The 17,445-nt window shown below is 39.7% G+C and overlaps 1 protein-coding gene across 1 annotated transcript in view; it reads right to left on the reverse strand.

The window, feature by feature from the left end:
* The window catches only part of LOC147431866 (uncharacterized), a 427,705-nt gene that overhangs the window by 254,225 nt on the left and 156,035 nt on the right, over positions 1-17,445 (reverse strand). Inside the window, exon 5 of the mRNA XM_086494336.1 lies at positions 9,647-9,682. Within this exon, the coding sequence (XP_086350462.1) occupies positions 9,647-9,682 (36 nt within the window). The remainder of the gene's footprint in view (positions 1-9,646; positions 9,683-17,445) is intronic.

The raw sequence follows: 17,445 nt of genomic DNA on the forward strand, positions 1-17,445 counted from the left end.
TGGCTCTACGTCAAGGGTCTCCTTTCATTTGTTGACTTCACGTTCTAGTTTTCTCAGTTTTTCCTTGGTTTGTTTCAACTCTTCTGCTAAGGTAGTTTGTTCTCATTCCTTCCTAGTTTTCATGTGTGATTTCCTAGCCTTCCAAGTGTGTGATGACTTTTCCGTTCAAGACCAAGTGCATTTGTTCTTGGTTCCTTGATTATTGGTTCTTCCATTGCTTTTTGAGCTTGCGCCCTTGTGAAAACCTATATAGGTATCACCATTTCATTTTCAGAACCACTACTTGACGGGATTGTTGGTTCCTCGATTATTGGTTCTTCCATTGCTTTTTGAGCTTGCGCCCTTGTGACAACCTATATAGGTATCACGATTTCATTTTCAGAACCACTACTTGACGGGATTGTCTCTAACATGTTCAATGTTGTTTTCACCATTTTGTTTGGGTTTTTTAAACAGTTATTAATCAAATGAGTAATGCCACAATCTGGACAATATACATTCACTCTAATGCTCTCCGTATGAGAACAGTCTTTCATCAGGTGGTCGCTGTCACACTTGTAGCATGGTCCTAATTGTTGTCAAGGTGCTCTTGGAGCCACTCTCTATTGATAGGAAAGCCTTTGTCATTCTAAGCCACCATTGGCTATGAGCAGCAATGTGCATTCGTCCAAACTGTATCTACCTTCTCCTGCAGCATGAGCTGTTGTTGGTGGTCCAACATTTTCAATCATGTTTTAAGGTTTCGGTCCTTTTGGCTCTTTGGATGGATAATATGTTGGACTAGTCACATATCCACTTAGATCTTTGTAATATGCAGGCACAAGCACTAAGGCTTGTTCCTTTGGTTCTTCCACATTTGGTGCAATACCTAACGCCTACTAGTCTTGCTTCTGGGAAGAGGTTGTTGTTACCCCAAAACTAGCTGTGGTCGTTCAACCCCTACTGGTCCTAGAGAAAATTTCCTGATGTATACCTAGGCATTGGTGGCACTTGAGGAGGTACTACCTGGGCTAGTGGGGCATATTGTCGCTCTCTCACATATCCCTTGTTGTAATAACACTCTTTCCTCCCATGAATAGTCTATTTTTTCTCTATGGCACACCACTTGGGTTGCTTTGCTTAGGGCTTAGAAAATGGGCTTATCCTTTTGAGCACTTCTTCAATAAAGTTGCTCCTGAGTTACAACTATCTTGTTATTTTGTGCTGATTTTGTGGACTTAGATCCACTTTGTTGTGATGAAAAATCATCAGTCAAATCCTTATAGTCACCTTCCTTATAGATAACACAATTGTCTACTAGGTATAGAGCTTCTTTGGTCAACTTGTTTAGAGTTGTGCTCCCCTTCATATGCAAATCCTTCTGAAGCTCCGCATTCCTCAATCCTTGGATAAATATCAACATGATTCTGGATTGTGTTGGTAAATCTTTCACATGGCAAAATTTTACGTAGCATTTTAGTGGTAAGGCTGATTTTCTAACCGATTCTCCTTCTTTTTGCTTGAATTATGGATTTGTAAGACCATATTATGAGCTATCTCTCTTTGAGATAATTCCTCCATTCACTCAAAATCTCTACGTTCAATGGAATCAAACCAGGTGGCAGCATCCTCCTCTAGAGTTAACCCAGATCTTGCAAATTGCATGGGAAAGTCTATGACTTCCTCAGCTCTAATAACGCGCACAAATGTTGCCACGTGATCCCTTGGATCCCTATTTCCATAATATTTCTTGTTAACCCATTTTTGGACTTGAGAAGGTTCGATGATCCATTATTCTAGCATAGGATCCCACATTCCTGCTCTATGAGCCCTTTCTAGCCTAGGATAGAAAACATGGTCCTCCCCTAGGGATGCTCCTAATCCATAATTCCTGATTGTTCTAGCAAATGGTCATTCCTCTGCTCGGACCCTTTCTTCTTGTTCTTGTTCTTGATGTGGTGCTTCATTCGTGGTCGGATTTGGAATTCTCGTTCTACTCTCATCCTGGTATTGCTGATGGAGTGGTGATTTTGGTGGTGCTTCTATCCTTGACATGGCATGATATCCACCCCTTCTGTGTTCAGGTCTGGTGTTGCAAATTGCTTGAGCCATGTTTGAAATGATAGCAGCAATGTTTGTGAGTTTTGAGGGCTTGACAATGGCTATTTATTTGATTGTGATGTGGTGTCGTAATCATCTGAGAAGGTATTTGTAGACTTGCTAGGGGTTTCTATGGGATTTTGCTTCTCTTCTAAAGCCTGCGCCAATAGTTCTGGAGCTATTACTCTTCCTACATCTTCTGAGTGAATTGGTTTGTATTCTCGTCCATACTTATCGACAAAAATAATATGGGTTCCAATTACAAATCATACAAAAACAAGTACATGACTTTGTCTATGATTAATTCATTCACATGGGGTTCCATGCACTGGTAGTAAGAGGTGACTCTTCCCTCCTCGTGCTTGTAAATCCCAATATTTTCCTAAATTTTAGCCATTCTTGCTATTCTCTTGTCATGATTGTATAAGGATCCAGAAAGAGTGAGTTTAGGAGGTAATTCTCGGGTCTCCATAACCATCTTCCCTTTTTCTACGTTGTCTCCATACCAATTGTAATTTTCTTGGTTGCTTGTAATTTTTTGGGTCTTTGACAAAGAGAAAGTGGTTTCCCCCCTCACCGTGAAACCTATCACCATCTCCGATTACCATGATTACTGCCATTATTCTTGTCAGCCGTTCTTTAATACAGATACATTGATGTCCTCAAATATCATCATACATTAGGACTCCATGGGTATTTGTTTCCTTTAGGAAGATTGCCGTGTATTTTGGTATGTTGAGAGTGCTACCCCCCATAGTCTCTTGATGTTGGAAACCTCCAAGTTATTGGTTAGCCATCTACTGATAAGATCCTTCAGAAGAGGTGTCAGTATCACTGCCCTCTCTACGATTGGTGCTAGCGGACCTATCCTTGCTTGGTTTACACTCTCTTCGGTCGACACTAAGCTAACCTGATCTCTTACCACTCTTCGGTCTCTTTGAAGACACCTACCATATGTCAAATTCATCAAATCTTTCACACCACACAACTATTAACCCAAAGCTTTTAACTTAGACATTAGTTTATAGCTACTCTTTGCTCTTATTTGCTTTCAAACCGCTTCCCCAACTTGTAAAGTACTTTGCACTCCGAAATGATCATCAACTTGTAGGATCCTTGGTTATGGCTATCTGTACAAAACTTTAACTCTACAATCCTTTGTCAACCTAGTGATTCTCACTTAAGTGCTCTATGATGTTGATCGATATAAGTAGAGAGTTAATCTCAACTAGACAGCTATATATAATGTATGAATTCCCTTTATGCACTGGTATGACAGAATAGGCAGGGCTAATATGAAAGAACAGATGGGGTCCTAGGGTCACAAGGAAGGCTCTGTGCTGGTTAAAATCTCTATCTTGCTCCTATCCATGAGACGTCATATGCGTATGATGTCTCTAAGCTCAAAATTGGGCCAAACTTCAAGTTTAGACTCTCCTTGATATGTTCTATTCACCCCAAGTTCTACTTTGTTATTCTGACATCCCTTGGCAGGTCTATCACTCCTAATTTTGTCTTGGTTGTTGTGAGATTCTCTAGGAGGTTATCTAAGAGAAAGATGCTCCAAATTGGGTGAAATTAGGTCTCTACGCTTGTTTCGTGGTGCTAAACACCCTGGTTTACTCTGATGTCAGCTTTAGTTCCTAAAAATTCCATGCAGACATCATATGTATATGATGTTTATCTGGTCCAAATGAATTGAACCTCACTCTAGAGGTCTTCCACCACACAAGCAACTCCTAGCACTTTTCAAAACTCAATTTCAACACTTTTTGTGCTAGATCTGATCAATTCAAGCATTCACTTTACTTGGATCCATCGCTTAGCTTTTACAAGCCAAAAATGCTTCAAATTCAATGGAATTTTTCCTATTTGCTTCTTAATTGCTCTAGATCACAAGGGTGCACACAGATTTATCACTTGGCTCCCAATCTAGTCTTAAAGACATCATACGCATATGAAGTCTCTCTGGTCAAAATGGAATTTTGTTTTTACCCAAGGTACTTCTTGATGTATACAACATGCACATGTGCTCACATCAAATTTTTGAAGTCAAATTTGCACAAATCCACCACTTTTTTGACCAAGAATCTCCCCAAAAGAGTAAAATACTCTCAATAGTCAATCTATATGTTCAATTGAAATGAAACTTGGTGTATGTGCTCAACACAACTTGCTAAAGATGGGTGTAAAGTATAAAGTTCACTTTGTTTGCCTGATTCACTTCTCAAACATCATACACGTATGATGTCTGCTAATAGATTTTTGGCTAGAATTTATCCCCAAGCATCCCCAAGTCTCCAAGTTAAGGAAATTCGGTCTTCTGCTAGCCCTCAAGACATCATATGTGTATGATGTTTGAAGTTGTAGAATTGCAAATTTCCTCAACAAATCTCTTGCATATGCTTTCTTATGCACTTGGCATCATTCAATCATGTACAGTTATCCACTAAAGCTTGTTTATTGTATTTTTATCCCAAGAATCAACTTTTCAAAGATTGCAAATGCACACACGTATACAAGAAAATCATTCTATGATGGATAGCTCTATCTACAACTACTCCTACACATCATATGAGGTGTTGCACTTATGATTAGAAAAACGCTTCATTGTCTCACATGGACTAGCTATCATTTTTATCACCTCACAAATCACTCATCCACCATCTACATTAAAACACTAAAACACAACTAAGACTACCTATGGTAGAAAATCTAGGTGAGTCATACGCTCCCTAGCATCTTTCCTAGATCTCAAGAGTCCAACTCTCGCATCCTACCTAATATCAAATTACAAGTCTCTGGCAAACCAGAGGGACTTTCACCTCGTAGGACTAGTCTAAAGGTCACCTACCTAGGGCTCTCATCCCCAGCAACGGCACCAACATTGGTAGATATGCCACAAGAAAATGCTAGCACAGCAAGTACAAGGCCAACAAGCTAAATGTCAGCCAAGGACAAAGCTTGACCTGTAGGCTTATGGAAACAAGTGGATGGTTGTCAATCATCTACTTGACCTTCTAAGACAATCACTACTTGAGGAAATCAAACTTGGACTATGTGCTCATAAATGCAACTCAACTGAGGTAACTACCCTATGGACTCTAACCAGACACCCTGCCTCTAACCACTTCGTGTAGCAAACATGTATGGAGACAGAAAGTGTAATACATGTATCTGTTTCTCATCATGTATGGTCCTAACATGTAGTTCTACTCATTGTGAACCCATTGATATAAAGAACTCGTAAAATAGGCACACGGTTTGCAAGATAACCCAATCGGAAGCTCGCGAGAGCTCACCTCGCGAGGGAGCCAAAACTTTGCAAGCTTGGCATTGGAGTATATCCCTTGTCGTTGCTAATTTATTGGTAGATTTAGCTTCACAATAGCTACTCCATAGCATGCGTAACGAAGCAATAAGACCTACCTCCCTCCCTCCCTCTCTCTCTCTCTCTCTCTCTCTCTCTCTCTCTCTCTCTCTCTCTCTCTCTCTCTCTCTCTCTCTCTCTCTCTCTCTCTCTCTCTCTCAGCCTCTCAGCTACACAGACACGGCATAGTGAACGCAATAGTTTGATTAATTTCAAATTTATTTTAGGGTTAAAAAATTTGGCTTATATACAATCCTCCTTAGAGGTTCATTCCCACCAAAAATGATCTCTTAACCCTTACAAAATATCTTGCTTCTCATCAAAACTGAATAATACAAAAGTGGTATAGCTTTCTCATGTTCAGTCGTCAACACTATTGCTTCTTGGTTGTGTGTAACCTTGTTCTTCTTTACTTTTGGCTTTGATGATATTCTCTGCTCAATAGATTTTGTGGTTGTTGTTTGCTCTATTTGATAGGCACTTCTTAATGCTTGATTTGATTTAAGATCTTCTGAGGACTCTGCTTCTCTACTTGCCAAGTTGTCAACATATTTTTTCAAAACACTGAGCATCAAGTTGTAGACTGCTCCATCTTGATATTTATACTCCCTTTGGCCTGGTTCTCGGATCATACTTGCTTCTATTGGATGATCTATTGGATCTTCCATTTGTGGCTCTCAAATGTAGATTCGACCACTGTAATCCATGTATAATGAACTTGATTGCATATGCACCAACTAGATGGTTTATTGGCTTGTGTAGATTTTTGGATAAACACTTGGATCAATTTTTTGAACTTCTATTACCTCCAACATGTAGTGGTTGTACGTGTGAAAAGTTGTAGCTTGCATGATCACTCTTAGCTAGTTTAGTGTCCTTTCTCTGAATTCTGGCACAACCGCTTGAATGGGGCTAGAATAAGTATATTCTTGCTAGCTGAAGAGATTACGAGCCAACTTTGAAGGTTTTTCAAATTTTTAGTATCACTTTTGCAAAAGTAGCCAAAGGACCAATCTGTGACCTCAATTCCTGAAAACCCAATTTCTAGTAGCAAACAGTGTCCAAATGACTCCAAAATTTTTAGGTTATCTGTGTGGTAACCTTAGTGATAAAAAATTATGAAATCCTAACTCCCTATCTATCAGGAAATAATAATCGTGATCATTAGTTACTGTGGGAAAAAGTATCATTTTTCAATTTTGTTGATTCCCCCTAGTTGAGTGTGTGTACAATAAGATCCAAATCAATTTTCTACAAATTTAGACAAGTACAACAAAAATTTCCATCAATTTCAATGATATGCAGACTCTCTCTCATACAAAACAGTTGTCAATCTCAGTCAAAACCAATCCAAATCACTTGAAATTTGGCACATGCACTCTATTGCTATCATAGATCAAGGTCCCTTGAAAAAAAGTTACACTACTACAAGAAAATCTGGGAGATTCACCAAGCAAACAAAGTCCAAATGAGACAAAACTTATAGGATGGGTAGACAGTATCTAAACGCACATGCCCATGCCCTCAAATCCCCCTTTTGACCACTTGCCAAAATCGCAATTAATAGCAGTAGGGCATATTTGATCTAATTGTTTTCAGCCAAGAATGCACCCTAGTGCTTAGCAATGATGCCCCAAAACCCCTCCTATGCATAACATGCAATTTTATTACATAAATCTTGAGTTATGTGCAGATTTGGAAGGAGGTGAGTTGCAACAAAAATAGAGTTTTACTTCGAGAGAAGCACAATGTCATGAAGAGCTTTCACATCTGAACACGATGAAGCAACCGACACTTCAAACAGACACTTCATGAGGGAGTTATGAGATTGAGGAGAGAAGAAGAGAGTACACAGTGCTCTGCAGAGACGTCGTAATGCTTATTATCCAAAACTTACAAAACTCTTACAAATATTGGCTTTTATACCTTATCATAGGGTTTAAAATGTGCAATGTTTGGGAGCCCAAGACCTTTAAGACTCCACAACTTTGTGTATCTTCAACCTAGGTATACTAACTCACGTGTTCTTTACAACTTGGAACTCTCATCAAGCATATAACACATTACAATTATTACAATGGCTTGAAATAGATTGGGGAATTACAATACATGGCCATTTGGAAAAATGTGAAATGTGTAACTCCAATTTTCATTGCTTCTTTGTATTCGTCTTAGATGTGCACTCATAAGGCTTGGGCCTTTAACAGCTTCTGTTAATTGACATCGACTCAATTAACATGAGTTTTTTTAAGATATTCCCCAACTGATCACATCTAAAAACAATCTCACTCCAGAAAGATCACTTCAAAAAGCTTGCTCCAAAAAGAGTTTTTGGAGTGAGCTTCTCAAACGAGCTTTTTTTTCTCCCCCCCCCTTCTCTCTCTCTCTCTCTCTCTCTCTCTCTCTCACATTCCCCTTCTATGTCTCGCTACCCCTCCCTATCTCTATTTCTCTCTATCTCCCACTCCTTTAATCTCTCTCTCTCTCTCTCTCTCTCTCTCTCTCTCTCTCTCTCTCTCTCTGGGCAAAAAGGGTCATATTTATATTTTATTACAGTTTTTGTAGAATGAGGTGGCATGCAAAATTTTTCCATTGCCCAACTCCAATCAAATCTTTTGACAGTCTACATTTAAGGGTAGAGCAAGGGAGCCCATATGAGTATACATGAATCTGATCTAGAGCTATAGAATTTTGAGTAGCCTAAACCAGTGAAAGGAACTAAACTATGAATAATTGCTGATAGAACTGTAGGTGAGAGTCCTTGGAGAAGGTATATCCAAATGTGAGCCTAAACTTGGTAATATTAGTACCAGGAGAAGTAGTGTGGTCTGGATTAGTGACAGTGTTGAAGTCGATCCCAAATAATCCTTTCTCTAAAGGAGTGGAGGCAAGCCAATGCCAAATCTTAGCTCTACTCTTCGAGGAATGGTTTGCATAGGAATTGATAAAAAAATACTACCCCAAGGTGAAGTAATACTTAGAATGGAACATCTACCCAAGGGAGGATCCAATAACCATCACCCCATTAGGGTTGAAGGGTATTCTCAACATAAGTGAGAACCCCTAAATACTTACGTTGTTGACCACCATTAAAAAATGTGTATCATGGTAGTGCATCTCTAATGATGTTCGAGAGTGATATTTATGCTCTTGCACAAAACACAAATCCAAATCCCAAGAAAGAAGCCACTTGTTGAACGCATACAACCTAGAGGGATGATTAATCCCTTTAACATTGAATGTTGCAACTTTCATAGAGGAGTATTTTGAAATAGTTGGGTTTGGATGTCGGAGTTGCGTTCCACTTCATGTATATGGACTTCAAGTTGAATACCTGATATGTCCTCTTCCCCTGTTTTGGATTTCTTAGAGTCATATTTTTCAATGACTGTATCCGCCTCAGCTAAGGTTTCTGGTAAAATCATATCCTTCATAGGAGCCTCAAGATAGTTTGGGGTGCTATAGCCACAGGGAAAAAAAATTTCCCTAAATGTTCTTCTGGCATGAATGAATCCTTGTGAGTCCACCATCTGCCTCCCTTTATCTTGAGCTGATGTGATGTAGAAGCATGATCGGAGCAGATATGATGTCCAATGTTTTAATGGGAAGGAGGATTGGTCCTTTGAGTAGGGGTATACGATGGTGTAATCGGTTGTTGGGGGGAATTAATAGGAGAGTTCTCATAAATAGGTGGCTTACCAAACTCTGTTCTTTTGGAACTTACCAAATCATGAATAAAAGAGCTTATGCACTACTCCATTATAAAAGCCTGTGTTGATATTAGAAGTTATGTCAGCCATGGGTGGGATTCTACCTATGAAGAATATAACTACTACCCTCTCTTGGACAATTGCAAGCTAGGCTACACTAGGAAAGGGTCAAGCAAGATCTTATGATCACCTTTCATTGCGACATTGGGAGTAAGGGTGTTCTTGAGAGCCGAGGCCATGGCAATGGGGTGGAATGAATCTGACAAATGTTTTCCTAAAATAGAAGAAGAAGTTGTGACCAAGGATCAAGATGGAAAGCAAGAGTAAATACCATGCTCTCTCTCTGGGCAAAAAGGGTCATATTTACATTATATTAGAGTTTTTGTAGAATGAGTTGGCATGCAGAATTCTGCCATTTCCTAACTCCAATCAAATCTTTTGACATTCTACATTTAAGGGTAGAGCAAGGGAGCCCATATGAGTATACATGAATCTGATCCAGAGCTACAACATTTTGAGTAGCCTAAACCAATGAAAGGAACTAAAATATGAATGCTTGCAGATAGAACTATAGGTGAGAGTCCTTGGAGAAGGTATATCCAAATGTGAGCCTAAACTTGGTAATTTTAGTACCAGGAGAGGTAGTGTGGTCCGGATTAGTGACAATGTTGAAGTCGATTCCAAATAATACCTTCTCTAAGGGAATGGAGGCAAGCCAATGCCAAATCTTAGCTCTACTATTCGAGGAATGGGTCTACTTAGGTATTGATAAAAAAAAGACTACCCCAAGGTGAAGTAATACTTAGAATGGAACATCTATCCAAGGGAGGATCCAATAACCATCCCCCCATTAGGGTTGAAGGGTATTCTCAACACAAGTGAGAACCCCGAAATACTTACCTTGCTGACCACCATAAAAAAATGTGTATGTGTGGTAGTGCATCTCTAATGATGTTCGAGAGTGATATTTATGCTCTTGCACAAAACACAAATCCAAATCCTAAGAAAAAAGCCACTTGTTGAAGGCACACAACCTAGACGGATGATTAATCCCTTTAACATTGAATGTTGCGACTTTCATAGAGAAGTATATTGGACTAGTTGGGTTTGGATGTCGAGGTTGCGTTCCACTTCCTATATATGGACTACCTGATATGTCCTCTTCCCCCGTTTTGGATTTCTAAGAGTCATATTTTTCAATGAATGTATCCACCTCAGCTAAGGTTTTTGGTAAAAGCATATCCTTCATAAGAGCCTCAAGATAGTTTGGGATGCTATAGCCAAAGGGAAAAAAATTTCCCTTAAATGTTCTTATGGCATGAATGAATCCTTGTGAGTCCACCATCTGCTTCCCTTTATCTTGAGCTGATGTAATGCAAAAGCATGATTGGAGCGGATATAATATCCAATGTTTTAATGGGAGGGAGGATTGGTCCTTTGAGTAGGGGCATATGATGGTGTAATCGACTGTTGGGGGGAATTAATAGGAGATTCTCATAAATAGGTGGCTTACAAAACTCTGTTCTTTTGGAACTTACCAAATCCCAAATAAAAGAGCTTTTCCGCTACTCCATGATAAAAGCCTGTGTCGATATTACAAGCTATTTCAGCCATGGGTGGGATTCTACCTATGAAGAATATAACTACTGCCCTCTCCTAGACGATTGTGAGCTCGGCTAGACTAGGAAAGGGTCAAGTGAGATCTTATGATCACCTTTGATTGAGACATTGGGAGTAAGGGTGTCCTTGAGAGCCGAGGGGTCAAATGAATCTGACAAATGTTTGCCTAAAACGGAAGAAGAAGCTGTGACCCAAGGATCAAGATGGAAAGCAAGAGTAATCCCATGCTCTCTCTCTCTCTCTCTCTCTCTCTCTCTCTCTCTCTCTCTCTCTCTCTCTCTCTCAAGATTCAATGGTATTCTAGCATGGAAAAGTGGGTGGCACAACAGCTATGGCGAGCCCATCTTATCCTCAAGAGCACTACCAAATCATCTCTCTCTCTCTCTCTCTCTCTCTCTCTCTCTCTCTCTCTCTCTCTCTCTCTCTCTCTCTCTCTCTCTCTCTCTCTCTCTCTCTCTCTCTCTCTTGCCTCTCTTTTGAGCACAAGTAGCAACCGATGCATCATGTGGTCAAAGGGCGAGAAGAATCCAGCAAGAACTTTCTCCATTGGGCCTAGTTATAACCAACGGCAAATATCCACAATGCCATGGAGGATCTGATAACTAAGACAAGCTCCAACAAAAGCTAGAAATTTGATTAGAAATATTTTGATGTGTGAAATAGAGAATAAAATCTAAAGAGCCTATCTTTGTTACTTACAAAGATGATGGACATTCTTTTTTTTTTTGCAACTCACAATGGTGAGTGAATTATATTAGGATAACCAAAAATGACAAATACAAGTCATGCTCATGCAGAGCATGATGTCTCCCAACAATTGTAGGTACATTGGTTGACAGGGGAGCCACCCCGCAACACTTCGAAAAAGGACCTCTACTAAAGCAAGGACCCAAAAATCCATCCAATCATTGCGATATCAATAGCCCTATTCCACTCATTAGAGTTTATCCGTTTCCCTATGGCAACAATTGCTTCCGTGCTTTCTTGTGTAATCTCATCAAATCTAGTTGTTTCCAAGGTGTTTTTGAAAACTCAGTAGTTCTTGGCCTTCCACACATGTTGGAAGTAGAAGAATCTGACAATCTACATTCTAATAAGTAGCACGTGGCTCTGAAAAACCATCTCACCCAAGAAAAGGTTGTTCTTGAAGAATCAATCTTCCAGGTCTTTTGCACCCATTTGCATATCTTTCTTGCCAATCCACCTATTGACAAACATTCCTTGAATAGGTGCAGGAGGTCCTCCCTAGCCATTTGCATTGCAAGCATCTATCAGGACCTATCACAACCAATACCTTTGGCATGTACATTCACATCCATCAATAAGGCCCCCCATGGCACCTTCCAAAGAAAACCTTCATCCTAAGCAGAAAATGTGGGCACTAGACGTTCTTAGTAATTGATTAGGGAATTTGGGAGGTCATTTGGAGGGCCTTCTAAGAAAATATGATTTTTTGCCTTCTCTCTCTCTATAAAATTGGTGTGGTAAAAGAAAAGGTGTCCTCATCAACCATTCAAAACGTGTACTTGGAAGTGGATTCTTTCGACGGAGTCATAACAGCCATAATGATTGATGGAATGTCCCTTTTCAGTTAGTTATATTGAATGCTCCTCATCATATAGGAGGGAATTTCTTTTCCATACGATGTATGCAGCAGGGAGTCTACGGAGTAATGGCGCTATACTCTTTTGTTTCTTCATTTTCTTGATTGTGTATTCATGGCTTCTTCATCCAACCCCCTCAAACCTTCTCACTAAACATCATAAATATCATCTACATGTTGATTTGAATCCTGAATATGAGCCTTTATGCAAGTGAAGTAAAACAAACACAATAGTAACACCCACGGAGAAAGAAAGACTCAGAGCAGAGGGAGCAAAGCACATAGATTTATGGACAAATGGCTCACTCTATCCTGTGAATCCTATGATCAATGCCTCCCTTGCATTTGCAAATCCCACTACTTTATTGACCTTTGCAGGTGACAAATAGAATGGTTTACTTGGCTATTGCAAAGCTCTAACTAGGAAATCAGAAATTCAAAAAAGCATGGTTCACCATTAAGAAAATGAGATTATACGACTTTCTATTTACATTGTGGGAACAAAAAACCCTTTTGCAGTGCACACAAGAAATACAGATATTGCAAGAAAAGTGTGGAACTTACAAAGAAAAGATACAAGCTTAGGTGCTCGTGTGCAAAAGAAGAGACTACGGAATCTTGAAACTTTGAAGGTTGGCTCTGGAGGTCTCAAGAAAAGAATCGAAGCATTGAGGTCAAGATTGTGAACCTTTTAAATTATTTCAACTATACATTGTTTTTTCTTATGTATGTTATATTTTCTTTGTAGACATGCTATATATCCAGACAAAGAAAACATAGATCCAAAGGCCAGTGTAGGAAAGTAGTTGAAGCCTTTACAAGTGGTCTTGCAAAGGATATAATGCATGACAAAAAGCATAAGGTTTTGCAGAAAGCTGTTGTTGACCATTTTATTACAAAGAGTGCAGTGCCTGCCAATGAAATACAGGGCACACTTGACTCCCTTGGCGTGAGTAAGAGAGGGCACTCAGCTATTCAGTAGTCTATCTCCTCCATTTTTGTGAAGAATGGAATAAAGTCTAAATTTCTACCAACAATAGCAAGTGTTTGGAAAGAGAGACTTCAACTCAACCATGCACAAATAGATTTCATTGGATGTCCATTTCATATTGATGGTATTTATAGATCTCAAGGAACAATTGTAACCTACGATGAGTACAACAATATCTTCATGGAGCTCACTTTGTTGCAAACTAGAATGGTTGAGTTCTACAATGTAACATTTGAAGAGACATGTGGTGTTCTACATTTATTTTTGAAGCTAGATAAGTGTGAGAGTCTCAAAGAGAAGAAGCTAGAATGAGTCACAATAACATTGATGAATAGGGCTCTTTCAAAATGCCCCATTAATGATCCTTCATACTTCATTGTTCAATCAGAAACAAACATATGGTGGCCCTGGAACAAAAGGAGAAGTTGTATGCACAGGCACACCAAAGTGCAAAAGAAGCAGTTGCTCTTACTCATAAGTAGAACATCACCCTCGAGTTGCTGCAAACACAGGTGACGAACCATGCAAGACAATTAGACGCCTTTATAATGAACCCAATGATGGTCCCCATGAGCAACTTAGAGCAGGTTGATGCAAATGGAAGACCTCCAACTGGAGATAGCGAAGCACGCCTGCATCACTAGCAAGGTTGCTAGCTACAAGGAAAGCAAGCATTGCAAGGAGGACAATGTTGTGCACAAAATGACAATCCAAGAATTACTCATTGAAGTGGAGGAGCTCAGAGAGTCATTGAGCAAGATGTCAACCATCTCAGAGCTTCCTCCACGGGAGTTAGGTCCTGCAAACATTTTCGCTAGCTTTGTCGAGGAAGCAGAAGATACCAAGATTCTAGAAGATGACCATCAAAGAAAAGAAAAGGCTATTTTCCTCACCACTGCCAAATGCAACGGAAAGTTATCAAGAATGTGACATCTGAGAATGGACAGGTGAGGATCTTATACCAACACACCCAGAATGGAAGACAATCTTCATGGCTGAGCACAAGAATGCAAAAAATTCAACTCACTCATGCGATTGTACCTGCAGATTGACCCCACATTTTTCCCTATCATCAGATGCAGGACCTAGCCAGAATTTGAGTGACTACAACGTGCTCATCTATGCTAGCTAAACTACCTAGTGTTTGCAGAGCCCAACACTGCTCCGTTCATTGGATATATGTGCCAGGCACTCAAACAGGTGATCAAATTAGTGCATGACAGGCCAGACATAGCATGCAAGATGATTCTAAAGATTTGTTATATGTTGTTTGCCTGCATCAACACATTCAGAAACACAGAACCCACATAGATCAAGTGAACTTCATTTTTGGAAGGTCATAAAGACATTCAAAGAAGACTTCTATACCGACTACTTTGAGATGAACAACACAATCTTCATGCCAGTCTGCAAGGACTGGCATGCCAAATTTGTCTCTTACATGATTCATGGGCGGGACACGCCATATTATAGCCCTATCATTAGCAAGAAGAAGACCAGTGGGAGCAAATGACACTTGCATTCAACCAGCACATCTCAGAAAAGAAGAAGATCATGTCACTGCCTCACAAATAAAGGTCTTGTCGGGGATGACAAGAAGCTAGGAGGAGGGAGTGTTGAGGCCAAGCAATAGCTGCGACGAATTTTCAGATGTACACTTTGGTAGGAAGTAGTCAAGTTATTCCATCCTCACCTTGTATATCATTTTTTGCCTAACATCACTTTTTGTTGCCCAACGAGCAATGTAAATTTTCGAGCCATCTTTTTGTAAAATCTACTTTGCGATGAATCCACGGACATGAATGAGTAAATAATGACATTGGATTCACTACCAACTCATACTTTTTACAAAATCTCATAGTTTTTATCCTCCCCCTATCTCTAGCCCTAGATATATGTGGAAAAGCCTCATTTTTTGGGGGACACAATCATTGTAACCCACTCGAGAGCTCGTGGTGGAAGAACGGCCTACACTTGCGTGCTCACTACACATTGTATTGGTAAGGGTAGCTAATGAAACGTCTTATGTTTCTTCTCTACACTCTTAGCATTGTGTTGATGGTCATCATGTTGTGTTTGAGTGTGTGTGTGTATGCGCAACGCAATAATCATTCTTGGCTCTAAGTTGCTTTGTGTGTTTAATCATTCATTACGATTTGTTAATGATGTTTTTGATCGAACTAACCATGGACAAAGGTAAGTAGGCCTTTGGGGAATCAAATGACCCCATTCATCATTTTTTATTGAGGTTGGGTGTGGTAACAATTGCGGTTGCTCACCTACCTGACGGTGACTTTTGCCTATAGTCTAGAGGCCTTATATCTTAAGTTTCATGTTGTTTGGGCTTTGTTTGACATCGTTACAACCATTTGAGTGTGTGTGAGACCGCATGGGAGACGTAGGAATTTTGGCTATTTCCTCATCTTACACGCTTGTGACACCTATCTCCTCATTGCTTAGGACTTTGCATTTGACGTTTCCATGCACTAGTTGGGTCAGGTATGCCCTCGGATTGACATATTTATGTTGGTTTAAGTTCTTGCTACGTACATCGTCCAATCACAGCGATCTACCAGCGCTCTTCCCTTCCTCTGTCACTCATCTCTCCTCTCTATATCTTCTTCTCTCTTCCCATCCTCTCCTCTCTCCTCTCCCTCTCTTAACTTCTCTCTCTCTCTCTCTCTCTCTCTCCCCCCCTTCTCTCCTCTCTATCTGTCTCTCTTCTCTCTCCTCTCTCTTTCCTCCCTCTCCTTGCTCTCTCCTCTCCCTCTCTTCTTCTCTCACTCTATCTCTCTCCTGTCTCTTCCCTCCCTCTCCTTGCTCTCTCCTCTCTCCTCTCCTTCTCCTCTTCTCTCCCTCTCTCCCCTCTTTTCCTCTCTCTCTCTCTCTCTCTCTCTCTCTCTCTCTCTCTCTCTCTCTTCACCCAAGAGAAATGGGGGTTCTATGCTCCCAAAAGTGTATATGTACAAGCATACATATGTAGTAGTCAACATACACCTATACCTGCATGTAGAGCTAGACTATAATAACTTTTATACCTAAGCAGATTGGCTAGTAATACTGTCTTTATGACTTGGCGCATTTCTAGAATCACCACAAAGAAGTGCATTGGAATGACAACCTGAATTTTGTTCTTGTGAAGGATGAATCAGAAGTCCAAGACCAAGTGTATGCTGCCTTGGACTTGAGCGGGCAAGACCCTCATATTTGCTTCGTGCTGCCCTTTGTTAGGATTTCTTCCATTCTCAAAGTTTTTTCTAACATGAATTGGCCATTCAATTCTATGGAAAATAAAAGAGAACTAGGGAAGTTGGGTGTGACAATTTTCTACTTGTTTAGCTCTTAGGAAAGAGGGAGAAATCTCTCTCTCTCTCTCTCTCTCTCTCTCTCTCTCTCTCTCTCTCTCTCTCGTAGAGAAAAATGTTTTGAATTACACGTGTTTTTGTAGTCTCCATTTATTTGACCCCCTCGATGCAACACCTTTGCTTTGGGAGGCTAGAAGTTCTCCATGTGATCTACTACTTTGGTAATTTTTTCTATAACTAGTTCATGTATGGTTTGTATACTAACTAGCATTATTAGTATAATAACTAGCACACTCAGTACACTAAGTAGCACATACAATATGCTAATTAACATTGAAAGTATGCTAACTAGCACTTATAGTATGCTAATTAGCACTTATAGTATGCTAATTAGCACATATAGTATACTTCCATGTATAGCTAGTATACTAGTTAGCATTACTACTATAATAACTAGCACACTCAATAAGCTAACTAACATATTCAAAATTTTAACTAGCATATACATTATGCTAATTAACATATTCAAGATTTTAACTATCATACACAGTATGCTAACTTGCTAACTAGCACATACATGTTGCTAATTAACACATATAGTATGTTAATTAGCACACTTAATGTATGCTAATTAGCACATACAATATACTTCCATGTATGGCTTGCATACTAGTTAGCATTATTACTATAATAACTAGTACACTCAGTAAGCTAATCAACATGTTCAAGATATTAACTAGCATACACAATATGCTAATTAACATATT

The sequence above is a fragment of the Adiantum capillus-veneris genome, chromosome 21, assembly GCF_014529385.1.
Source record: "Adiantum capillus-veneris isolate H3 chromosome 21, ASM1452938v2, whole genome shotgun sequence".
NCBI lineage: Eukaryota > Viridiplantae > Streptophyta > Polypodiopsida > Polypodiales > Pteridaceae > Adiantum > Adiantum capillus-veneris.